The sequence below is a fragment of the Oncorhynchus tshawytscha genome, linkage group LG13 (assembly GCF_018296145.1).
Source record: "Oncorhynchus tshawytscha isolate Ot180627B linkage group LG13, Otsh_v2.0, whole genome shotgun sequence".
Classification (NCBI taxonomy): domain Eukaryota; kingdom Metazoa; phylum Chordata; class Actinopteri; order Salmoniformes; family Salmonidae; genus Oncorhynchus; species Oncorhynchus tshawytscha.
The window spans coordinates 49,768,728-49,796,231 of NC_056441.1; the positions used below are offsets into that span (position 1 = coordinate 49,768,728).

The window sequence follows — 27,504 nt, forward strand, 5'->3', positions numbered from 1 at the left end:
GAAATGTTATCACTAGGGTACATCAGGTTGGGGAATCAGGGTCATTGTGCTTCATAGTACTGAAACTGTCAGTTTACTCCATTTACTTCTGGTTTACATTCACTTCCTGGTTCTCACCTCCATCTGGTCGGCATGGAGACGCACTAGCCCTCTGCACGTGGACCTTCTTGCCTGTGCGTGTGTTGACGATGTACTCTGTCTTCTTCAGACAGCCCTGGTGCGCACGTATGTCAGCTGACCAAACCGACCTGCCTAGAACGGGGGGGGGGAGATCCGCCTACAATCCCTATACAGTAAATGTGCCAGATTACTTGAAGAGAAGATGGTTTGCTAGCTACACAGTGTTTGTGCGCTGTGATGTGCTCACCTCCAGTTTGAAGGCCAGGCCAACAAAGGGCTGCGAGGCATCTCTGGTGGGATCCATCAGGATCTTAGTGCTATTACTGGACTCCCTGACACAGAGGAAACAACACAAGAACAGTGGTGGGATCTGCCACTGGCATTTTTCAAAGTTTGTCCCTGAGCCCATACTGTCTTGATTTTTGGCATATCAATTCATTCAAAGACTGCTGTGTCATATTGAATAGTGTTCACTGTCTAGGCACAAAGGTCATACTCATGGTTGAAGAGGGTGTAGTTGTTGACCTCTGTGGGGTTGGGCAGATAATCCAGCACTGCATTCAGAGGCTGAACCCCTTTGTTCTTCAGGGCAGTTCCCACCAGCACGGGGCTGAAGCGGCGCTGCACTGTGGCCCTGCGTATGGCTGCCTGTGGGAGGAGAGACGGGAGAGGTCAGGGTCCTGGGGGGCAGCGTTCGCAGGTCATAGCTGGAAAGATGACTGAGGCGTAAAATCAAATGACATTTGTTGCCATATCCCAAAACACAATGAACAGTCACACACACCTTAAGCCTGGAGGTGTGTTGGGACATTGTCCTGTTGAAAAACAAATGATAGTCCCACTAAGCGCAAACCAGATGGGATGGCGTATCGCTGCAAAATGCTGTGGTAGCCATGCTGGTTAAGTGTGCCTTAAATTCTAAATAAATCAGTGTCACCAGCAAAGCACCCCCACACCATCATACCTCCTCCTCCATGCTTCAAGGTGGGAACCACACATGCGGAGATCATCCGTTCACCTACTCTGTATCTCACAAAGACACAGCAGTTGGAACTAAAAATCTCGAATTTGGACACATCAGACCAAGGGACAGATTTCCACCGGTCTAAGCAAGTCTCTTCTTACTGGTGTCCTTTAGTAGTGGTTTCTTTGCAGAAATTCGACCATGAAGGCCTGATTCACACAGTCTCCTCTGAACAGTTGATGTTGACATGTCTGTTACTTGAACTCTGTGAAGCATTTATTTGGGCAGCAATTTCTGAGGTTGGTAACTAATGAACTTATCCTCTGCAGCAGAGGTAACTCTGGGTCTTCTTTTCCTGTGGCGGTCCTCATGAGAGCTAGTTTCATCATAGCGCTTGATGGTTTTTGCGACTGCACTTGAAGAAACTTTCAAAGTTCTTGAAATTTGAAAGTAATAAGAAATTTGAAATAAGAAGGAAAGAAATTCCACAAATTAGCTTTTATCAAGGCACACCTGTTAATTGAAATGCATTCCACCTCATGAAGCTGGTTGAGAGAATTACAAGATTGTGCAAAGCTGTCAAGGCAAAGGGTGGCTACTTTGAAGAATCTGAAATATAAAATATATTTAGATTTGTTTACCAATTATTTGGTTACTACATGATTCCATCTGTGTTATTTCATAGTTTTGATTTCTTCATTATTCTACAATGAAGAAAATAGTAAAAATAAAAACCCTTAGGTGTTTCCAAACTCTTGACTGGTACTGTACACTGAACAAAAATATAAAAGCAACATGTAAAGTGTTGGTCCCATGTTTCCTGAGCTGAAATAAAAGATCCCAGAAATTCTCCATACACGCAAAATGCTTATTTCTCACAGATTGTGGGCACAAATGTGTTTACATCCCTGTTAGTGAGCATTTCCCCCTTGCCATGATCATCCGTGCACCTGACAGGTGTGGCATGTCAAGAAGCTGATTAAACAGCATACTCATTACTCAGGTGCACCTGTTTTTGTCCCACAACACAATGCCACAGATGTCTAAAGTATGCTGACTGCAGGAATGTCCACCAGAGCTGTTGCCAGAGAATTTAATGTTCACTACTTGGCAGTACGGTGTTGCAATTGTGCTGGAAATCCCATTCCCAATTCCCCAGAGTGCCCGGTTAGGGTAAAGGAGTTTAAAGTGGCAAGGGTCAGGGCTGTACAACAGGTCTCCTACATGGAGGCACGTTAAATAGTTGAAGGAGCGAGTGGAGCTGAAGATATAGCAGTGGACACCCTGCAGCCTTTGGAGATTCAGAGTGTCGTTCAAACAGTTGAGGGAAGCAGATCGTAAAGAAGGTGGATTTTGTGGCGTTTATTGCACATGTGATTAATTGTACCGCCCAACTGAACAAGAAGTCCACGAAACTGGCCATAATTGTATCTGCTGCTGAAAAGCTATTGGGTCTCCAGTACATTGCAAGGAATACTGTCTGAAAATGCTCTTCCTTCTCAGGTCCCATAGCCTGTGTGGATCAGAGATGACATTTTAACCTGACTAAAGAAGTACATTGATTTTGTTTCTTTGTCTTTTGTTAATTATTTGGAATCAATATTAGTGTTGTCTAAAATCTCGTACACTACCCTGTACAGTGACGGCATGCACCTCTAACGTATGTTTGCGGACCACCATAATACCGTAGAAGAGGAAGAACAAGAACAAGAAAAGCAACTTAAAACACTGCATGCTCAGTGAGCAAGTATTTTTGACATGTTCTTCCTCTATCAGTTGAACACACACACACATCAAACCGATAAGCTGCATTCACATCCCCTCCACACCCAGATACAGATAGATATCTCACTAAGACTCTTGTTCCCAGCCTAACAAGCAAGGATAAACAACAGGTTATTGGCAGACACTTGACTGATGGTAAGTTTTCATTTCAGTTTATGGAGACAAATCTAATACTCTTTGGAGAAGTAGTTGTTTTCTGTGGTGCTTTATAGCCCATTTTGATCTCTTATTGATATCAGGGGCGATAACATCAAATCTAAACTTTGGCTCTCTAATCATCAGTATACTATTTGACCTGGGATTTCATGTGTTTCAATTTCTGTAGCCTATATGTATCTTATAACATTTACTGTGATCATCATAGTGTGTATATCTTAGTGTGACATGCGTCACTTAATTGCAATTAGTTCCAGGTGCTGCCTGTGAGTGTGGGTGGTATTTTGTGTATAAATGCCCGGAGTTAAAGCGTTTTGAGTCTATGCGACATGGCGGCAAATGCAACATACAAGAAACATTTGAACAGTTTGCTACTACAGCAGGTGAAGGAGTTTAAAGAGCATGGAGATATGGACATTATTGGAAAGAGAGGAAGAAGGAAAATATCTCAGGGAAGAGAGAAGCGGTGTGGTGGGGAAGATTGGTGTCTAGTATAAAAAAAACATACTCGGTAGCTCAAAAGTTTACCCCTGCGAGAGCGAGGATGAATTACCAGCAGGTGGCAAGTGCGGTGAAGACCACAGAGTTCGAGCCTCATCCCAATGATGATAAAGATGATTCTGGCACAGTCGGAGTGAGATTTTTGGAAAGAATGGATCCTTGCCTACCGGCTGATCCGTATGTGGTATCAGGTTGGGTGATGAAGAGGTTGGGGACTGTTGACTCGGTGAAAGTAACTCAAAGTGGACTCACGGTGATTCTTTGCATTTATTCACTCCAGAGGGAGCGGGTGCTCCACATTACATGCCTCGGGACAAAAACTGTGACTTGCTTTGCTCTTCGGAGCAGGGCGCAGTTGAAAGGAGGGATAACTGGGGTGGCGTTAAGTGTTAAAGGAGGATCAACTGAAATGTAAGATTCCCGGTGTCTGTGATGCCCGCCGTTTGGTGTGATGCAGACCTGGTGGAGAGCATGGTAAAACAGAGAAGACTGTCTGTCCTGCTGAGTTTTGATGCAGAGTCTACCCGACAAGGTCAAGTTAGGATGTGTCAGTTATCCCATGAGAGCTTTTGTACTGAACCCATTGTGGTGTTTTAGGTGCCACGCTTATGGTCCTGTTGTAGCAGTGTGTAAGAGGGAGATTTCTAGATGTGAGAAGTGTGCAAGAGGGCATGAGACAAAATAAATGTGTAGTATCAATTGAATAAGTTGTGTGTGTTAACCAATGGTGCTGGACATCAGAAGTGTTTGGTGAGAGAAAAGCAGGTTGATGTGGCCATTATCAGAGTATTACAGAAGGTGTCATATGCTGAGGCAGTGAAGGAAGTAGTTAAAGGAGATGGGTGCAGGGTGAGGGATCCTATGAGGCTCCCTGTGTGTTGGCTAAGACCAGTAGAGAGTGATAGGAATAACATGTTCTTCAGTAAGATTGGTTTCTTAGCGTTCATAGCCATGGTTATCAACTGTACCGCAGAAATGGAACATAAATGGCAGAAAATAGATATCGTGGTGGCAGCTGCAGAGAAGACTTGGGTGTAGGAGATTTTACTGAAGAAGAGTTACAAGGTGTGTTGAACGATAGTGTCCCGTCCTCCCAGGCTGCTGGCCTGGTGAAGGATCAGATAGGGCCACATAGTGGAATAGTGATGAGGTTTTAATGGGTGTAGGGTTAGTTGGTAGGGCAATTTTTCTTCACTTTTTACCACACTTTTTCCTTTCCCTTTTTGTGTCACAAAGTGTAATGAATTCACACTCCAGAACATTAGGCGGAAACCAGTGGCGGTTGCTAAGGGCAGGACGGCTCATAATAATGGCTGGAACGGAGCGAATGGAATGGCATCCAACACATGGAAACCATGTGTTTTCTGTATTTGATACCATTCCACCTACTCCGCTCCAGCCATTACCACGAGCCCATCCTCCCCAATTAAGGTGCCACCAACCTCCTGTGGCAGAAACACAGGGCTAGATAAGAGAAATAGATGAATAGGGGGGCTTGTGACCGGCCTCACACTCCAGTTCAGTAGGTGGCGGTATATGCACCTTTCAGTTGGTTGCGATCCGCCAATTCAAATTGAAATAAAGAAGAGTTCAGCTGACCTGTCTACCTGCTACAGGTTTGTGTGCTCTTGGAGGACAAGAGTGGGGACAAGTGGGGCCTAATCCAAATCCGTTGTAAGTGCTCTTGCGCCGTGAGTCCCCATATCCCTCCAGATCCGCTCTCCGTCGGCCTGAGAACGCCTTCCTCAACTATGCACTTGTCTAATTGTTGTTGAAATCTGATATTGAATCTAACTATTGTTGTTGTTCAGGTTGTTGCTCAAGCTGTAGCGCAGAGTGCTGCGATTATTGCTTGTTGATTATTAATGGGGATATTGAGAGCATTCTTGCTACTACAGAAAATAAAAAATAAGCTTGCTGCTACAGAACAGAACAAAAAAAGCTTTCTATGGCAATATGTCATATAATTTCCATGCTCCACCCCTGATGCGAAGAACCTGTGTTTTGTTCATGTTTAGTAGTATTTATCCGAGGACCTCACCTTGTTAAACAAGGTGGCGCAGCGGCTCTAACCTTCAACCTGTTACATTAGCCTAAACTTGTTAATGTGTTCATCATTAATCTTTTCATATGACCATACTAAGTTATTCTGTGGTGTCTGCTTGGTTGCTAAATGTATCTTACCATCAGTAATCTCTGCAATTTCCTCCATGCGCAGCTGTATGGATTGACCACTTTCCCTAAAAGGACATTGTATGTGACCTAACATCCCTATCCGTAAGGGGTGTGTCAATGCGGCACAGTGTTGTCATCGTCCTTATCAAATCAAATCTAACTGTATTTGTCACATGCGCCAAATACAACAGGTGTAGGTAGACCTTACTGTGAAACACTTACTTACAAGCCCTTAACCAACAATGCAGTTTTAAGAAGTTTTAAGAATCTTTCCATTATCTTCCCATCTAATTTCACTCCATCTAATAAGCACTCCTTCCTGACTTGACAGGAAGGAGTTTCTACTGTCATGCTGCTCTCGTTCTGTCTGGATATTATAGTCAGACTGCATGATTATGAGTCAGTTTATTGCATTGGCATGATGCATAGATCATGCATAGGGACTATTCAAATCCACACGTGGAAAAACTCAAGCCTCTTGTCTATTGTGGAACCCAGGTCAGCAGGTCACATTGCAACACACAGTTGATCCATTTCTCAAACACCAGCCTGAGAGGCTTGTAGGAAGTCATCAAAAAAGGCAGTGACTTTGTCATCTGCCATAGAATCACAGTGTTCACAAAATGTCATCAACATTGGAAAATGAGTGTGTCCTTGTACCTCCAGTCTGGTGTCAATCACTACCAACAGATATGAGAATAATCCATAACATTTTAGCATCAAGTCTAGCGACCATCAATCCACACCTTGAGTGTCACAAACAGAACACTGGAAATGGTACATTACAGAAACTCAAAACGTCCTAAACATTGTGTTGATCAGTTTCAAATATATACGAACTTTAGTCATATTACATTTCCCCATTACAATGTGTGGTGAAAGACTAAATATCTAATATAATAATATATTAGTCCTGCCTTTTTCTATTCTGTTCATTTTTCTTGGTGATTGCAACACTGGTGAGTCGTAATGTCAGAGTCACAAACTAGAAACTGAGCTAACCCCAATCCAATGTCTAGATTCTCTCTATTCTGTAGGATAGGGAGGGACAACTGGCGGCCCGCGGACCAATAAAAAATAAACACTTTTTTGGGGGGGACTCAGTCGGGGTCTCAGTCGGGGTCTCAACTTACTGTTGAGAGTTAGAGTAACAGAATACACAAGGTGCAATTTAGAACATTTGGTTATGCATCAGCAGTCACTTAATTTGCCCATGTCGTCTAAATATTTTTAGATTGGTAAGTTTGCCTAGCAGCCAGCTATCAAAACTCGTAGTAAGAATGGTCAATTTACGGACTGGGGTGGGGCCCATTGATCACCAGTTATCATATTGAAAACGGCGCCACCCTATTGCAAAATGTGTAGAATTGCAGGAAATTAGCTGTAAAACGGCACGTTTCACTCTGCCCAATGGCAAAATGAGTAGAATCGCATGATATTAGTTATAAAACTAACTGCAGATTCGCCCGGACAGCTGATGAAACTGTGAATTTGCACAACCAAAGAATTTCTACACCAACTGTCAGAAACCGTCTCAGGGAATCTCATCTGTGAGCTCGTAGTTCTCACCAGGGTCTTGACCTGACTGCAGTTCGGCATCATAACCCACTTCAGTGGGAAAATACTCACCTTCGATGGCCACTGGTACGCTGGAGAAGTGTGCTCTTCACAGATGAATCCCAGTTTCAACAACACCGGGCAGATGGCAGACAGCATGTATGGCGTCTTGTGGTTGAGTGTTTTTATTTATTTCTTTATTTTATTTCACCTTTAATTAACCAGCTAGGCTAGTTGAGAACAAGTTCTCATTTGCAACTGCGACCTGGCCAAGATAAAGCGTAGCAATTCGACACATGCAACAACACAGAGTTACACATGGAATAAACAAAACATACAGTCAATCTTACAGCAGAACAAAAGAAAACAAAAAGTCTATATACAGTGAGTGCAAATAAGGTAAGGAAATAAATAGGCCATGGTGGCGAAGTAATTACAATATAGCAATTAAACATTGGAATGGTAGATCGGCAGAAGATGAATGTGCAGGTAGAGATACTGGGGTGCAAAGGAGCAAGATAAATAAATAAATAAATACCCGTATGGGGATGAGGTAGGTAGATGGGCTGTTTACAGATGGGCTATGTACAGGTGCAGTGATCTGTAAGCTGCTCTGACAGTTGGTGCTTAAAGCTAGTGAGGGAGATGTGAGATGTGAAGTCAAAGTTGTGAACAAGTGCCCCATGGTGGCGGTGGGGTTATGGTATGGGCAGGCATAAACTACGGACAATGAACACAATTGCATTTTATTTATGCCAATTTGAATGCACATAGATAATGTGACGAGATCCTGAGGCCCGTTGTCGTGCCCTTCATCCGCCGACATCACCTCATGTTTTCTCATAATAATGCACAGCCCCATGTCGCAATTCCTGGAAGCTGAAAATGTCCCAGGCCTGCATACTCTCCAGACATGTCACCCATTGAGCATGTTTGGGATGCTCTGGGTGGACGTGTACGACAGCGCGTTCCAGTTTCTGCCAATATCCAGCAACTTCACACAGCTATTGAAGAGTAGTGGGACAACATTCCACAGGCCACAATCAACAGCCTGATCAACTCTATGTGAAGGAAGTGTGTTGCACTACATGAGGCAAATGATGGTCACATCAGATATTAACTGGTTTTCTGATCCACGCCCCTACTTTGTGACTAACAGATTCATATCTGTATTCCCACTCGTGAAATCCATAGATAAGGCCCTAATACATTTATTTCAATTGACTGATTTCCTTATATGAACTATAACTCAGTAAAATCTTTGACATTGTTGCATGTTGCATTCATATTTTTGTTCAGTGTAGATATAATGACGAGATGCTTGTGCCACCGCCCTAACAATGGGATCCGTTGCCCACAGAGCGGAACGGCAGACTGTCAAGATCCCGCCTATTCCTCTCTTTAGATTGGTGGATACATCTTATTTTAATACTTTTAAAAAATATTTGAGTGTTGACGTCAACCACCTGTATTCAGTGGAGAGTGAGATGCATAGATCGTCTAACATTTCAACAGGAACAACTCCGGTATAAAGTTCCCGGGATATGTTTCACACACATCACACTTATATCAGTACACTCGTAACAACCTAAGCATTACAAAACTTCTAATAGATCAAATAAGCCTTAGGTATCAAAATAGAAATATATTTTGTATCTTGACTGAATTCGACACTCTCATTGCCCCCCCATACAAAAACTCCTCACTTGCTTAATAAATAATGATCTGCTTAATGTGGACAGATTTTTGGAGGAGTAAACCCTCTCGCTTCGACTCTTCCTCTCTGCTTTAGGTAGGCCTAGACCAGAGTTGTATACTATGAAGCAAGCTAGATCTACTCAGCGTTTTCTAGTTAGTCAGCTTAAACTAGCTTTACATTTCAGCTCAGGCTTCATCTGTCCTATGATGGAGGATATTGCTCATCCGCCTGGCGCTTACTCTAGCCTCTACAGAATCGGTGTGCCCCCTCCCGCAGGACGGTTGAGCTAACGTGCGCTAATGTGATTAGTATGATGTTGTAAGTAACAAGAACATTTCCCAGGACATAGACATTTCTGATATGGGCAGAACACTTAAATTCTTGTTAATCTAACTGCACTGTCCAATTTACAGTAGCTATTACAGTGAAATAATGCCATGCTATTGTTTGAGAGTGCACAGTTATGAACTTGAAAATGTATCAATAAACCAATTAGGCACATTTGGGCAGACTTGATATAACATTTTTAACAATAATGCAATGGATCATTGAATCAGTCTAAAACGTTGCACGTACACTGCTGCCATCTAGTGGAAGATATTTAAATTGCGCCTAGAGTCCTAAGTCATATAATGGCTTTCTCTTGCATTTCAATGATGGAACAAAACAAAAAAAGAAAACGTTCTTTGCATTATCTTTTACCCGATCTAATGTGTTATATTATCCTACATTAATTTCACATTTCCACAAACTTCAACGTGTTTCCTTTCAAACAGTATCAAGAAAAAATGCATATCCTTGCTTCAGGTCCTGAGGTACTGGCAGTTAGATTTGGGTATGTCATTTTAGGCGAAAATTGAAGAAAAAAAAAGGTTTGTAGGCTTGTAACTGCGCTTGCTGAGACAATGCTGAAACGTCAATCCATGTGCGAGTCAGTGCCACATTTTCATTTGTGCCCAGATCAAAATGAAAGACAAGTTTAGGTTTTAATTCAGCAATGGTGTGAAATTGGCTTTTTGTAGTGCAGTCTTTATTTAATTACTGATAGTCAATGCCGTCTTCGGTGTGCTTATCCCCCACTCCTATCAATAAAAGAATATAATTTCCATACAAAAGTTTTATTGTGTGTGGAGGTTCAAATGCATTCTGTCATATTTAAATGTGTGATAGGTATTTTAACATAAAAAAAGGTTTTACAAACAAAACAACATTTAATTAATAAACTATTGAATCAGTCATCTTCCGCAAACGATGGCGATGACTATGCCATCTTTACGAGATGGAGGGAATCTGATTTTATTGGTCCTCAATTTGTGGCTTAGACTCTTCATTCAGGATAAATGGAGTTAGCCCGCCCTGGAGCAGGTTAGTTCTGAAGGCTTCGTTGCCATAGAAATGCACCTGACTGAAAGGTGAGCCACTTTCGTGGTACTGGTTATCCCGAGTTGAACTCGAGAGTGGACCAAAGTTATCTCGGTCAAATTCTTTGCATGATCAATCAGCCATCTTGCAGTGGCAGTACAGCATTTACTGCGTTGCGGCCTCCACAGATGTCAGAGCAAACATACTTTTCATGCTTCGCAGAGCTGCTGTGAAGGAAGTTGCCAAGGAAGTGAGTTTGTGTTTATACAAGACCTCACGCCCCCACATACCGTCAAACAATTATGTCAACGCGGAGCTATACCGAGCACTTCGCATTGTTACAACATTTGAGTCACACAGCAACGTTGTATGGAGGTAGATTTGGCCTCCGCATGCCGCCAGGGGCTCAGCGAATTGCGTCACGCCCGCCATACGAATCCTCAGACCAAATGTTCAGATCGTGCATACATTGGCTTTAACTCTTCAACCCTGATTTGTAGAATAGGGCTCTGAGCTCTGGCATAAACCATCTCAAGCCAAACAAAACAGACTTGAGGCAACAATCCCAAGGCAAGAAACATGAGCAAAGCATTCGCCTCAAAAGGCACAGAAAAACAAAAAAAAAGCGTTCCTGTTTTACAGCCAAATGTATTTTTGTTCACCCTCTACACAAACACAAATGTCACTTATCTCTTTAATGAAAGCAACATTGTGTACCTTATGACATTGTTTGGAGTTGTTTATTGAAATATCACACAGATCAGACCAAATGGAAAGCAGTAGACTAGCATATGTTGTGTTTTGGCAAAATATTCTAAAACTGTTTTCATCTTTTTTTCTTGCAGATATGGGACATTCAAACATGTTCCTATAATTGTCTTTCATCATTGGCAACAATGAGTGGAGCACGTGACTCATGTGTTACTTTGCTGCACAGTGCGAATTGTTTCAAATTTGATACATCTTGGAAGGTGTGACTTGTGCGCTACTACTACCGTGTACAGAATGGGTCAAACGTGCTGTGGTCTCTCGTACTCCACCGCCGCTCCAGGCAAAGCGAAATGGAAACCAACAGAAACACCCAAACGATTCCCTATCCGCAGATTTACCCTTGAGGAGCGAAGGTGTGACCGGTTTTACAGGAATCGGATGAAAACGAAGCAGTTGCCTTCGCCAGGCACAGGTCAACCAGAGGTAGGGCTGGTAATCGGATCTGGAAATTCGGAAACCCTTCGTGGTAACGGGCGAGGGAAATTGTTGAGAGGCCAGACTGAGTCGGAGGTAGTGGACCACACCACCCCGGTCGCCGAATACCCATCTGGAATTCATTATGAAAATATTCAGGCTCTCGACTGTGACTCTGTGAGCAAGGGAGCGGCCGACTCGTCCTTCGATGCGACGGGCTTGGAAACACGGTCCAGAGGATTCGACAGAACTCGCTGCGCAGTTACGCAGCGCAGCCGCCCAGAAACAACGGGAGAAGACCATGTCTGGAATGCCCCGGCGAGGGCCATGGAAAACAAACCATTCGGATTTGATAAACAGGGTGGGGATGCCTCGGAGGTCAGGGGGGTATCGGGGGCTGTACAACCGGATGGTTCAGTCCATTGGCGCACATCTGGCAATGAGAATTTAAGACGGACCCTGACATCACTGAGCTTGCGTTTGGACGAACCTCTGACAAATGGCGTGTCAGAACCGATAGGGTATGATTTACTCCACACAGAGGTAGAAATGACCAAATCTAACTTTCTCACTGCTTCCCGTGAGCCCGAAGCTGTCAGGAAAAATGATCAAAACAGTTGTTCAGTTGAGTCGGGGAACCAGGAGGACCCCTCGATCAACTCTCCAATACAGCCACACGGACAGGTCCAAAGTCCACTAGGCAGCCAAAGTTTCCTCGGTACTATCCCAAAGCTTATTATAACCAGAGATCTAAGCCCCAGTTGGACCCAGGAAACACTAGATCCAAGGACCATGGGACTCGGAGTCGGTGGATCATCGCTGGGCCCACACGCCGATGATGAGTCCCCATGCTCGGACAGTGGCTGCGGAGGCTCCCCGGCGCTAATGCGCTTTCACAGAAAGCTCTCCAACTCGTCCTCCGCCGGCTGCTTGTCCTCCGCCTCGTCCTTTGAGGAGTCCGAGGATGACTTCAACGGCAGCGACATCGAGCCCAGCCTGTCCCCAGTCATATGCAACACGCTGGGCAGCCCAGACGAAAGCACGGGGGTAAGTGTGCCACATATATATAAATTATTGTGCGATAAATGCGGTGGAGGTCTACTGACTAGAGTTTATCTTCTATTTAGTTGCATACAAAAGCACACAGTAGTATTATGTTAAACTCATTTGCTATAATCGGTCCTGAATGTTGGCTGGAAGTGCCAAAGATGGGTACATGCATATATACACACACACACACACACACACACACACACACACACACACACACACACACACACAGGCCTATTTACTCTCTGTACACAAATAAATAAAGACTCCAGGTGATTTATTGGCTAAACACTCTTTATTTGTGTAGCTTGCAGTGTATTCACAGTTAGTCAGCACCTCTACACAATATCATTTCTCTGGGTGTATGCCAGCTCGTGCTTTTTATTAGGCTACTTTCTGTACACACACACACTTCCATGGTACAGTTGTATGCTCTCAATGCTATTGATATAAGGCCAAGTCTTTTTTTCTTCTTCTTTCATTTATGAGATGCACGATGATTAGAATGATGTCCTAATGCGCAGAGCAGACCTTCGCTGGTAGTGTGTGTTCCAGCGCCTCACTCCCATTTTGATGACTTACAGATTGCATGTCAATAAAACAAACGCACTCAGTGTTATTTCCTCATTGTCAGTGTTTGTGTCAGACCTACTGACGTCTCACTCGGGTCACAAACACAAAGCCACCAAGGCCATGTGCTCCTACCGCAGGGGGTGTGGTGAATATTTGGTCAATGGCTGCGTCAAGGGTATCATTTTAATTTTAATTTTAAATGACCCTTGGAACACGTATGTAGTTTTAGCCTGAAGGAGTTTGGAGTGCATATTGTATTTATGCATAGATCAGAAAGGATCAGTTAGGTGTTAACAATATGATGGAAATCGGCTGGCCTATCAGAGGGCCAGGTTAACTTTTGGTGTCTCTTAAGTAATACTCCTAAGCCAATGAATAGGGCATTTTATTGGTGATCGGGGGAACCTTTGACTCGCGAGTGACTCTTTACCCATGACCCCCAACCACTATGACCCTTGACTGTGATTATCACTAATGAGCTCGGCTCGATTAACACAGGGTCATTTTCTGGACCTCGAGCTGTTCTTGTTTTGTCCCATGTATGATGCAGCTCTAACCTTCTTACAGTGGTACATTTATGGCGTTTCCCTCCCCAGTCGGAGGCCTTTGATGCGCCCTGACCAGAAATGCTTGGAATGACATGAGCTCAAAAACAGGATGTCTTTCCTGGAAATGGACCAATTGAAAATCAGGCAAGCTCTCTTCCTGAACAGGAATGGTGTGAATCCTGGAAGTCACCACCGAGAAAGACGGTGTGGAAATACTAGAATATCCACATGTTACATATCACCAACACACACACACACGTTCTCTCTCTCCCTTTTACTTTCTATCTCTCTCTGAGTGCATAATCAATGTGCCTTTGTTTGTGAGAGAAACTACTTCAGGGGGACATCTGTTCAGTCCTTGTTTGTTCATGTCTCTGAGAGGGAGATGGCCTTCCAAATAACACATAATGACTGATCTATTTAGATGGCATTGATGTGTGACTCCAGTGGGTTTCTATGCTGTGTGTGAGTCAATGTGTGGTGAGAGAGAGCCTCCAGAAAATGTACCCAAACATCCTGAATTCAGCACTTAGCCATAGCTCTATCCCTTTACTCAAATCAAATGTTATTGGTCGCATACACATGGTTAGCAGATGTTAATGCGAGTGTAGCGATATGCTTGTGCTTCTAGTTCCGACCATGCAGTAGTATCTAACAAGTAATCTTAACAATTTCACAACAACTACCTTATACACACAAGTGTAAAGGAATGAATAAGAATATGAATAGATGGATGAGCGATGACTGAACGGCATAGGCAAGATGCTGTAGATGGTATAGAGTACAGTTTATACATATGAGATGAGTAATGTAGGGTGTGTAAACATTTATATAAAGTGGCATTGTTTAAAGTGACCAGTGATACATTTATTACATCCAATTTGTAATTATTAAAGTGGCTAGAGATTTGAGTCCGTATGTTGGCAGCGGCCACTCAATGTTAGGGATGGCTGTTTAACCCGTCTGATGGCCTTGAGATAGAAGCTGTTTTTCAACATTTCCTACCTACATTGTCTCGCTCTCTCTCTTTTCCTCACTACATTTGCTTTATCTCCGATTCGCTTTATCTTCTGCGAGTTCAGATATTTCCATATTTGCGCGTGTGTGTGTGTCATCCTTGTTAATGCATGAATGTCGTCTGGGTGAAAGGGGGTTGGTCAGCAGTTCCCATCTTGTAGATCCCACACTACTGTTATGATTGAATATCTGGAACAGAGGGAAGTACCGAGGAGTGAGTGATTGTACTGGGGCATCCATTTTGGATCTAGCTGGTGTGATACGGCATCACTGAGGAGTGTTGTCGGTGGTGGTAGTATTAGGGGCTTTGTTGTTATTGGCTTACTGTAGGCTTTCAAAGTGTGGCCAAACCAGTTGTTAAACCTTGTGCTCAATGATATACCAAGTAGACACTTGCCTGCTCACACAAATACATATTCAGAGTTTAAGGCGCACACTCGCACACTACACACTCTGCCTTCTCGCGTTCACAGCTCAGAGTGTGTCATGGAAAATTGGGCTGAAGGCAGTTGCGTTGCTAGGCGACATCATTGCCATATATGGCGCTGTTTCTCTTTTTTTCATTTTCTCTCATTCTCTCTCGGTCTGTATTTTGAATGTAACGTCTTGCATTATTCACATTACTTTTAACCTATTTCTTAGTCTAATTTCTGCCTGCATCATCCCTTCATTTCTCTGACACTATCTTCCCCCCCGTCTAGCCTTGCACCACGGCATAAGGTTTTCCGCTGATTCACAGGCAGTGGAACAGAATGCAGAGGAAAATATAGATGAGTGGAGGAGTGATAAAGTACCCTCTCTATACACACACACACACACACACACTACAATATACCCCACAACACATACCAGCTCATACAGGGCATGCTCCATGTGCACACACAAGAACCAACTCGTACACAAACTCCCGTTATGCAACTCACAATTGCAAACTTGCAGCACTCTCACACATATTTGTTCACAAAAGCATTAAAACACACATTTGTGTCAGACTTCTGTTTTTTTGTGTTGACTGGGCTGTTGAGCTGTGCTCGTGCCACAGAGAGCAGAAGGGAGTGGATTTGGTTTACATGTAAACAAGGCCTGAAAAAGAGCAGCATCACACCTAAAAGTAAGACCTCATCCAGCGATTTTAATTTATAAAAAATATTTTAAAAAACTTTTCCTGTTGAAAAGTGATATCCCAAGATTTACTTAACAAAAGGTACATCTCAATAGGTGGTCCAGGTAAGTCATGCCATTGTGTGTGTGGGGGCGGGGGGCTTTCCTCTTTTGTTCTCTATTGTTCCTCAAGCAAGGGGGAAGGCCATCAAATTTGACATCACATATACCCATCAGACTAACTCTTTGAATGGCCTACTCCTTGAAGTTTGCGCTTGTCTTAAAAAAAACGCTATTTTACTCAATGTTTTTATTTTTTAAAATTTCTTTTACCATTTAGGATGTGTACTTCACTGTATTTATACTTGGGATATCACTTTTCAACAGAATGTTTTTTTGTTTGTTGGAGGACGTCTTTAAAGACTACAGCACACTGGTGTTGTGAGCACTAAAACAGGGAGTACCCCCTTTGTAAATCAAACACTTCATTACCCCTCTTGCTGAGGGACAAAGAGAGACAGGACTGCGGGGGAAGGGTTTAGAGGGAGCTATAGGGGGAGTACTCTAGTGGATTGAAATTGTCTTTATTTAGTCCGGATAGGCCAATCAGTAACAATTGCCACTGTTTCCCAAGGAGTCCTGGGTTTGAGAGAGAAAGAGGGAAAGAAAACTGGGTTAGTGGTATTTGGAAATGTTGTTTTCCTCTGAATATCCAATCCAGTAATTCACTTTGGCTCCAGCATGATGACAAAGCAGAATTTGCTACGTTAGGTAGATAGATGTCTTTTGCATTATACTCACACACTTCAAGGGTTTTTGCCTTTTCCCCACTATTGCTCTCTCTCTCTCTCTCTTTCTCTCTCTCACTTGTCTCTCTGGATTTACATGAGTAAAATATGTGTGGATATTTTGAAAAAAACGTTATTTTCAATTTAGCTAACAGAGCAAAAAAAATGCTGTCTGCTGGTATTGAGGTAATTCCTGCAGGAACATGAAGTGTGGGAGAGCCATTGTCTTTACGCTATACTACTCAGGGGGGGATGTGTGTATGTGGGGCAGATGTCTCCCACACTACCCCCGGAGCTAGTGTGGGAGACATCTCTCATAGAAGTTCCTTACACTACAGAAGTATATTTCCTGTGACTAGTATGTGTCGTCAAATGCAGTGTAGACTAAAGAGGTATTACAGTCATGTATGTCACTAGGGACTCTGGGTTTCTGAGGACACCGGCTCAGTACAGGCTGATGGAGGGATTAGAGAAAGGGAGAGACTACTATAAACAGATTGTGAGAGGATGTCAGAAAGGCAGTTAGTGTGAGAGAGGGGAAAGAAACTTGGAGAGGGAAAATTGACAAGGGGGGGGGCAGAGGTCATAATGAATTTGGAGGGGAAATTGAGCGTTAAATGACAGATTAGTGAGAGAGCGGGAGGGAGAGTGACGAGTTAAAGAGCGAGCCCAAGATGGGGAGGGAGAAGAGAATATCATGTAGGGAGACAGTGGTACAGTAAGAGGGTGACACAATGCGGCTGAGAAGACCGAGACGAGTTGGTGTTAAAGATAAGGCAGTGAGAGAGGGGGAGGGCTCAGTGGGAGAGGGATTATAGTGTAACCTCATATGAGAGGGGAGGTTCACCAGAACACAAGTTAACAAAGCCAGGCAATTCCATTGGTTGACTGCTAATGCTGCAGGGCTAACTGGGGGACAGACAGCTTCTATCAGTCAGAGGTAAGGCTAAATGCTTGTGCTAGGCTAACAGTGACATGCAGAGAGAGGGGCAAGGCTAAATGCTAACCCCGCTAGGCTAACTGAGAGACAGTCTGATGGAGCGCCGGACGCTCGTGGAGGTCACGTTTGGAGACCCTGTGCGGAGTGTGTGGGACTGGCTACGCTCTCACCTCCTCTCTGTGTCTGTGTGTGCCTGTGTCAGCACCGGGCTGCTGCTCCACTACTGCGCTGTCTGCCAGGTAAGAGATGAGACACAGATTAGATTTACTATTGGGAAGAGCTGAGATGGGAGATGAATGTCAACAGGTGAGGGCAGGCTTAGATACAGTACATTAGACACGGGGTGGTTTTGATTGGCTGAAAGCCGTGGTATTTCAGACTGTATACCACAGGTATGACAAAACAGATTTTTACTCTTTTAATTACTACATTGTTAACCAGTTTAAAATAGCAATAAGGCACCTCGGGGTTTGTGGTATATGGCCAATATACCACGGCTAAGGGCTGTATCCAGGCACTCCGCGTTGCTTAAGATGGCGTTGGAGGTGAAGCTAGGAGGTGAAGTCAGATGACCCTGGCCTTCTAAAGTCATAGATATAATATACTTAGGTGTGGACAGGTGAAGACTGTCTCTGTCCATGTGGGCATGGACGTGGTCAGGACCACATTGTCGAGCGTCGCCAATACAAATGCCACAAGTAGAGCCGACGTGATTCCTTATTCGACTTGTCAGAGAGGCATGTTTCCACATAGCGTATTTATATCTGAACATTCCACAGCGGGCCCCTGGTGTAAATCCAGTATATAAGGCTGCCTTTCTCTCTAGGAGTAGCCATGAGGTGGGCAGGTACACAGTATCTCCTCTCTCTGGTATGCGTATAGTCGCTGCTACAGACCCTGTCCTATCTAGTTGAGGCAGGTATCTACAGGCGAGTTAGATCATCCTCCTTCAGAGAGAAATACATCTGCTTTGGCATGAGCTAATATGGGTCTGTAGGCCGGGTCAGGTGTGTGTTGGCTCTATTAGGTCCAACACCATCAGATCTGGTCTTTTACTTGACCGGGTTTATGACACCTAGGAGCTGTCTTTTTATTAGGAAAAGCTGTAGTAATGTCATGGGTGTTTTTAGTAAGGTGCTCTGCGTTGGCGGTTTCACCGTCTCTCTCTGGGCTAAGGCGGTGGTAAGCCAGGGGGGATTTATGATGATGGCTGCTGGCCGAATAGACATCAGGGCTGTAGGCCAGAGCTTCACAACCGTTCGTTTTTTTTTTTTGCCTCATTGCCAGAACAGAGCTTTTCTGTTCCTCTTGCGGACAACACTGATGTCCAGAATGTCACTACTGACGTGTGTGTGTGTGTGTGTGTGTGTGTGTGTGTGTGTGTGTGTTTCATGGCTGCTATCTTCGTGACAGGGGCCAGACACATTCCAAGAGTGTGGTGTAGGATGAAGGGAAGAAAAGACGGAGGAAGGGGCCAAAGGGACAGAGCCCTGCTGTTAATAGTGGAGTAGAGCCCTGCTGTTAATAGTGGAGTAGAGCCCTGCTGTTAATAGTGGAGTAGAGCCCTGCTGTTAATAGTGGAGTAGAGCCCTGCTGTTAATAGTGGAGTAGAGCCCTGCTGTTAATAGTGGAGTAGAGCCCTGCTGTTTATAGTGGAGTAGAGCCCTGCTGTTAATAGTAGAGAGAGAGAGAGAGGGAGAGAGAGGAAAAAAAGAGAAGTATGGGGATTACGAAAAGGAGAAGTGAGGGCAGAGTTTGGGCAAGATTGAGGGAACGAGAAAGAAGATAAAGTGAGAGGTTCCGTGTCACCAGTCCCCCCTCCAGGGTCAGTCAGGTCAGGTAATAATGAAGGAGGTGGAGATGGGAGGATGGGGGGTGAAATCTAATAGAGGGGACTGAGTTACATCTGCCCCCCCCCGGCCTTTCATTAAGCTGTCTGGCCTGAACTGCAGGAGAGCGAGTGGGAGATAAACGAGTGGATGAGAGGGAGGAGTGAAAGAGAAGATAGCTGTTTAGAAGGGGTATAGACCCCCTGGAGTGGCACCCAATGCTCAGCTCAGAGAGAGAGGATGATAGATAAAGTGATTGGCTTAGCTGAACGCACAGGTAGATATCTATAGGCGTGAGGTGACTCAGCAACAGGATCTAAGATAAGATAAACAGATTAGCAGCAGCTTGCGTGGGGGTGGGGGTGTAGAGTCAGTATATTATGTACGCGTGAGCAAATGGAGTGACCGTGTGAGTGTGTTGGAGTGACCATGTGTGTGAGTGTGTAGGGCCCTGTGAGTGTGCATAGAGACAGTGCAAATACAGTCCGTGTAGCTATTTTGTTAGCGATTTATCAATCGTATTGCTTGGGGATAGAAGCTGTTCAAGAGCCTGTTGTCTGACTTGATGCACTGGGACCTCTTGCCGTGCAGCAGCAGAGAAAACGGTCTATGGGTTGGTTGGTTGGAGTCTTTGATGACTGTTTCCTGTAGTCCACGATCAGCTTCTTTGGTCTTGCTGACGTTGAGGGAGAGGTTGTTGCTCCGGCACCACACTGTCAGGTCCTCCTCCCCGTAGGCTGACTCATTGTCGCCGGTGATCAGGCCTACCACTGTTGTCGCTAGCGAACTCTGTAATGGTATTGGATTCGTGTGTGTGTGTGTGGCCACCCACTCGTGGGTGAACAGGAAGTACAGGAAGGGACTAAGAACACTCCCCTGTGTTACGGGTCCTGTGCGTGGTGGACGTGATGTTGCCTACCCTCACCACCTGGGGTCGGCCTGTCAGGAAGCCCAGGATCCAGTTGCAGAGGGAGGTGTTCAGACCCAGAGTCCTAAGCTTGGTGACAAGCTTGGAGGGGATAATGGTGTTGAATGCTGAGCTGTAGTCGGTGAACAGCATTCTCACACAGTTATTCCTCTGATCCAGGTGGGCGAGGGCAGTGTGGAGAGCAATTGCGATTGCGTCATCTATGCATCTGTTGGGGCGGTATGCAAATTGGAGTGAGTGGGATGGTGGAGTTGGTGTGAGCCTTAACCAGCCTTTCAAAGAACTTAATGATTACAGAAGTGTGCTACAGGGCGGTAGTCATTGTGGCATGAAGCCTTAGAGTTCTTCGAAACAGGGATGATGGTGGTCACCTTAAAACATGTGGGGATTACAGACTGGGACAAGGAGAGGTTGAAAATTGTAAGTTTGTATGTGTCGTCTGCGCCGAGGCAAGGGTTATGTTTGGGTTAAGCTGGTAAAGAGCTTTGGAGCTCGGGAGTCTCTGTTGGCATTGACCAGCCACGGGACTCTGACGACTAGGTTTACAGGCCTCCTCTGTCTCTGTTCTTTACCATGTATTCAGTATCCACAAAGTGTCTCATAGTAAGAGTGTTGATTTAGGATCAGTTTGCCTTTTAGATAATAATGAATAAGATTTATATTTTTTTATTTAACCTCAATTTAACTAGGAAAGTCAGTTAAGAACAAATTCTTATTTACAATGACGGCCAAACCCGGACGATACTGGGCCAATTTTGCGTCGCCGTATTGGACTCCCAACACGGCCGGATGTGATTCAGCTTGGATTCGAACCAGGGACGCCTCTTGCACTGAGATGCACTGCCTTAGACCGCTGCGCCACTCGGGAGCCCTGGACAGATCCTAGATCAGCACTCCTATTCTGAGATACATTTTATGAATAGTCTTTTTTTCTATCAATACTCTCTTTCCTCGCTCTGTATTCAGCACAAAGTCACAGCAGTCCAGTAGAAAGAATGTGTGTGTGTCGGGCAGACAGACAAACATGGTCTGGGTTTGTTTGGTTGTGCTGGGCTGTAGTGGGGCATGCATTCTTTCTCAGACTGGGGATTGTTAATGATCATTAAAGACTGGTTTATGATACACTGTCCTTCCACTGAATTACTTCTTTGATGAGGACCTCTGCCTTCCCTTTTCTTTCTCTTGTCTCTTTTCCTCAAACATTTTGTCTTCCCTACCTTTGCACTCTCCTTCTGTCTCTCTATCTGTGTCTCTGTGTCTCCCTCCTGTGTATTCCCACACACATACAGTATCATGTCCTAGTCAGTGACGTGTGTGTGTGTGTATAATCGATGCTGTGTATGTTCTCTGCTTGCTTGCGTCAAAGGCCCTTGCATAGTGACCTTGCTGTATTTTTCCAATAAAGAACTCTACACACACACACACACACACTCACTGCACATACACACATTCACAGATACCCAAGCAGACTCGCAGCAAACCCACACACTCCCACACCTACTCAATCAAACTCACACAGTGTTCCTGTGTAGGCCAGGGGCGGTGTGTTTTGTTATTATTATATTTTTTTTTTTTACTGTGGAACCAGTGTGACGGTTCTGGTCAATGTTTTGCGAATGGGGGCTGTGAGGAACGTTGTGTATCTGGCCTTGGCTCAAGCGGGCTGGGACCTCTCTCTCTCTCTGTCTGTCTCTCTCTCTCTGATTCTGCAGAAATGTCTCTGTGTGGTATGTGTCTTTTTTAGATCCTTTTTGTTTTCAAACTATTTTGACCAACCTCTCAAATGGTCTTTTGAGCGAGACGACATGTTCTATCCAGGTGTCTGCTGTGGCCCGAGTAGGAATGAGTCTGGACGACCACATGTTTAAACCACTAGTTTAGCTGACTGGTGGTGTGTGTGTGTGTGTGTGTAAGCCATTTTGTTGCTGCTCTCCTTCCAGACCAAGCAGTGGCAGAAGCTGAAAACTATGGTGCACTGGTCTCCCTTCGTTGTGTCCTTTAAGAAGCACTATCCCTGGGTGCAGCTCGCCGGGCACGAAGGTATACACCACTCTCTGCTCTCTCTCTCTCTCTCTCTCTCTCTGTGTGTTTCTCTGTCCCTGACCTTTTTCTTTCACACATTCTCTCTGGTCTCTCTCTCCTCTGTCTCGTAGGTAACTTCCAGGCGGGGGAGTATGGGCGTTTGTTGAAGCGCTACTGTGAGTGTGAGCAGCTGTGCCTGTCGAAGCTGATGGGGGACACTCTGCGGCCGTATGTCCCTGGCTACTACGGCGTGGTGCAGAGGAACGAACAGGACTACAACCTAATGGACGACCTCCTGGCTGACTTTGACTCTCCCTCCATCATGGACTGCAAGATGGGCAGCAGGTGAGAGACAGGGGGAAGAGTTTGTATTTTTTAAATGTATTTTTTATTTTTTTTTACCCCCCCTTTCTCCCCAATTTAAATCTTGTCTCATCGCTGCAACTCCCCAACGGGCTCGGGAGGCGAAGGTCTAGTCACGTGTCCTCCGAAACATGACCCTCCTAACCGCGCTCCTTAACACCCGCCCTCTTAATCCGGAAGCCAGCCGCACCAACGTGTCGGAGGAGGTGCCCGGCCCACCACAAGGAGTCGCTAGAGCACCCCTGGCCAAACCCTCCCCCTAACCCGGACGACGCTGGGCCAATTGTGCGCTGAACTTTGGGACTCCCGATCACGACCAATTGTGATACAGCCCGGGATTGAACACGGGTCTGTAGTGATGCCTCTAGCACTGTGATGATGTGCCTTAGCCCGCTGCGGCACTTGGGAGGCCCCGAGTTAGGTGTTTCCAGTACTGAGCTGGAAAATAATAGGCAGAATCTACCACACACTCAAAACTGATTTAGTGAAGGTCCAGGAGGCAAAAAAGTAGCTGAGCTTTCAGTCAGTCCACCTTCATCGGTTCAAAACGTAATCCTGCACGCGCCCTGAGGCTCTCCAGGCCCACTAACCCTGTCTTCCCTGTCCTATCAGGACTTACCTGGAGGAGGAGCTACTGAAGGCCAGGGAGCATCCGCGGCTCCGCAGGGACATGTATGAGAAGATGATGGCCGTGGACCCCGGGGCCCCTACTGATCAGGAGAGAGCCCAACAAGGCATCCTGAAGCCCAGATACATGCAGTGGAGAGAAACCCTCAGCTCCACTGCCACTCTGGGCTTCCGCATCGAGGGCATCAAGGTCAGGGGGCACACTGGGTTCAACTGGGGGTCAAAATGAGGGGGTTGGAAAAAAAGTAGTTTTAAGAAAAAAAAGTAGTTTTTCAAATGTACAGTAACTTGTTCCAGGTCACAATAATGAGACAAGGAAATGGGTATGATGGATCCGCACTCAAAAAGATGTCACATAAACCTTACTTCATATTTGATTTAAATGTTTATTTTCACTGCATCAATAACGAGACTAAATACTGTTGTTTGTCATTTGTGCTGTGCAGAGAGCAGACGGGACGTGTAACACCAACTTTAAGACGACCAAACACAGAGAGCAGGTCATGCAGGCCCTGGAAGACTTTGTGGATGGGAACATTCAGATCCTGGTACGTGTTTCTAGAGGGACATTTAGTCGGGTGGCACATAAGGGAACTTGAGTTCTAGGGGAGCTACTCAGCCCCTTCAGATTGACTGTCTGTTTGACTGTTTGTCTCCCCTTTCTCCTCTCTCTGGTAGAAACTCTACCTGCAACGTCTGAAAGAGCTGCGATCCGTGCTGGAGAAATCCCCGTTCTTCAGAACACATGAGGTAACACGCACACAAACGCCATTGTACTCTGCTTTACTTACAGGCAATAAATGAAGGCAATATTTACAGTAACGTTTGGGATGATTACTTTCCCTCAACAAACCAATGTAAGTGATATGACCATGATCCAAATTCCTTATTAAAGCTGCAATATGCAACTTTTTTGGGCTACCTGACCAAATTCACATAGAAATGTGAGTTAAAGAAGTCTAAGAAGCAGAAGATCTGTTCTATGTGCCCTAATCATTTTTAATTTTTTTAAAAATTTAACCTTTAACTAGGCACCTCAATTAAGAACAAATTCTTATTTACAATGACGGCCTAGCACGGCCAAACCCTAAACCTCTTTTACTTTCAGTTTTGTACACCAGCTTCAAACAGCTTTAAATACAGTATTTTTGGTTATGGAAAATATATTTCAAAGTGGTTTAGATGGTACAATGATTCTGTACACGCTTGTTTTGTCACAATCTGAAATTAGGCGAACTATTAGAATTTTAGCAACCAGGAAATGGTGGAGCGATTTCTGCATAGTGCATCTTTAAAACACTCACACTGAACTCAACTGTCCTGTTTTCTCCCAGGTGGTGGGCAGTTCCCTGCTGTTTGTGCATGATGCGTCGGGGCAGGCCCGTGTGTGGATGATAGACTTTGGGAAGACTGTGCCCCTGCCTGCCCTTCTCACCCTGGACCACCGGACCCCCTGGATGGAGGGCAACCACGAGGATGGCTACCTGTGGGGTCTGGACAATCTCATAGACATTCTCAGTACCATGCTCCCCCCCCAGCCCTTGAGAGAGGGAGAGGGCCGTGTGTGAGAGAACAAAGGGTTGGCCTGGAAGAGGGAGAAAGAGGATGGAGAGAACACTCTCATCTTTGTCAGAGCAGAGGATGTAGTTGGGGACGAACAGATGGAACTGGTCATTACGCAAACTAGATGTGAGACTGGAGAGATGAAGGGAAAGGACGATGACCGCGAAAGAGAGCGAGGGAGCACATGGAGCATGGTGGACAGAGTGAGGAAACCTGTCCACACAACCAGTGGTGTGTCATCCCTCATCAACTTCTCTCATTATAAGAGCTATGACATCAACTATCACTGACACACACACACACTACCTTCATATTATCACAAGTATGATGATAATGTACTGGACTTTTCCAATGGGATATATCCTCCTCAAGTGACCTTAGAGGAGCAATGTTTTATTTTCACTATGGACCACTTGACTTTATGCTTTTAAAACTATTTTATATATATGTCAACACTAGAAACACTGGAAAAACATGTATATTTTTCAACTTTATCCGGTGCTCATCCTTTTAATGTAAATACAGTTGTATTTAATTTGTTTGCCTTCACAAATAGCCTCTTTACTCTTTGTACTTTTTTTTCTGTGCCTAGATAGTTTTTTGTTGTTTTTTTGAATCATTCCAAAGTTTGCTGGAGAGTTAACCCAAAGTATGAACTGATGTCTGTAACATATTTTTTCCTATGGTGAAAACTGGAGGCTGTTGTTGATTAGTCTGACCCGCGTGGTGTCTGATTGGCGGAGTTGACCCAGCAGATAAACTAACAGTGATTCCCAACCAGGGGTACTAGGACCCCTGGGTGTACTTGGTCTATCCACAGGGGGTACTTGAGAAGACTCAGGAGACCATAGGACTACTGGTAAAATGCACACGAGGGGGTACTTCAGGGGTACTCTGGGTAGAGCAACGTTCAGTTGGTGGTACGGTAACCTGAAAAAGGTTGGGAACCACTGGACTAACAGATGGGATAAATGTTTTTTCTTTAATTTCCCTCCTAGTGGGCACATGCCTTGGTGGTCACGATAACTAGACTGTATTGCACAAATGGGTACCTCACAAAAGCCATTGAACAAAACTAGTCCTGCCTGTGTGTCCCTGAATATGGATTCACTCTGGTGTCCCAGGTTCTTTATAAGCAAACCATTTTCTGGTGAGTGGCAGTTCACTCATCTGTATAATTGTGATCATTATTCCTTTAGTTCAATGACACTTTTTCTGAGATGGGTAACGATTGGCCTGACAACTGAAATTACTAGTTGAACAAGTCACCTAAAACTGGAATGAATGAGCTACTGAATCTTATGACACGTTCATCCACACGTCAGACTTTAATGTGAATCTGATTTAATATAGAATCGGTGCTATCAAAGACGACATTGTGGTGACTTTTTTTTTTCTTCTAATTGAAGGCGGGTTCTGCATCTGCCCTTGTTTTGGTACACTTTTTTCTTTCGAGATAATGTTGGTTTAACATTGCCATTCCTCTAAGTTTAGATATAAATATGCAAACACAAACTCACACATAATGACAGTCGTCAGTTTTTTAATTTTTTTTATGCGTTTCTGCCGGTGACCGTATTTGACACCTTTTCTGAACGGTGTCAGGTCTTGTGTCTCTGGATTTGTAGATCTGTCAGGCAACATTCCCATCCAAGTCTCACTCCATATTCTTCAACAGAGTCCGACAACAGTTTGTGTGTTTGTGGCGTGAGCAGATTTCTCTAGCTAGGAAATAGAGGGGTTCTGTGTGTGACCGATTATGTGACCGTCAGCATTGACATCGCGGAACTGGAATCCTGTTTCTACTGTTGACATCTCTCAAATATTCCACACTATAAAAAAGCACACATTCTGGAAGTATATATATATATATTCTGAAACAATGTATTGTTTACAAAGTATGTCTTTACGTACCATGTATCCTCTTCTTGATCTTAACCTGACTGTTACCAGCTTTTGGACTGCTTGGGTTGTTGTGTGTGGCTGAGAGCTGGACTGTGTACTAAGGGTAGGCCTAAGATGTATATTTTATACTTTAGGGTAAGCCCTTCCGCTGTGCTGTACTTCAGGACACCGTGCATTACAAGATGCTGGGGTACAACAAATATGAATGTTAAGAGGATTGAGACGGGTCCTTGCTCTCTCTGTCTAGAATACCATTGATTGCAATAAACTGGAACTAAGCTCAAGTCTTTCTAATCTGAAACCCCTCGTCTCCACATTACTCAACACCAAACTTATCGGAAGTATGAATCGTATTGGTGGAAAGGGTTTTTACATTCCTCTACGCATCTATTTGGATAGTGAAGTAAATGTATTTTTAAATGTGGCTCTATACTCCAGCATTTAAAAAAAACATTGAGATGCTGTTTCATGTTAGGCGATAGTACAGAATATCAGCTTTATTGGATGGTATTTCCATACATACGTTTTACCATTTGGAAATGGAAGCACTAAGTATCTAGTCCCTCCCATTTCAAGTAATAAGTATTTGGAGAAATTCACTCAGTGTAATCGAGTAGGCAAAACAACCCAAAACGAACTGTTTCCGAGTGTGTAGACTCTTTAATACACGAAGTGGCTTTGACCAAATACTTAAGACTTCTTAACATATTGGGGGGTTACAAAGCGCTTTCATTTCTAAACAGTAA

The 27,504-nt window shown here is 44.4% G+C and overlaps 1 protein-coding gene across 2 annotated transcripts; it reads left to right on the top strand.

The window, feature by feature from the left end:
- Positions 1-2,872: 2,872 nt before the first annotated feature.
- On the top strand, positions 2,873-27,059 carry LOC112244719 (inositol-trisphosphate 3-kinase C). 2 transcript variants are annotated; one of them, XM_024412475.2, is made up of 8 exons: positions 2,873-3,004; positions 11,165-12,551; positions 22,219-22,318; positions 22,432-22,645; positions 23,276-23,480; positions 23,737-23,838; positions 23,969-24,040; positions 24,625-27,059. In XM_024412475.2, the coding sequence occupies exons 2-8, from the start codon at positions 11,325-11,327 to the stop codon at positions 24,856-24,858; spliced, it is 2,154 nt and encodes a 717-aa protein (XP_024268243.1). In that variant the 5' UTR covers positions 2,873-3,004; positions 11,165-11,324; the 3' UTR covers positions 24,859-27,059. The 2 variants fall into 2 exon arrangements, with proteins under 2 accessions (XP_024268243.1, XP_024268245.1); XM_024412477.2 differs by lacking the exons at positions 2,873-3,004; positions 11,165-12,551 and adding an exon at positions 17,167-17,760.
- The last annotated feature ends 445 nt before the right edge of the window (positions 27,060-27,504 follow it).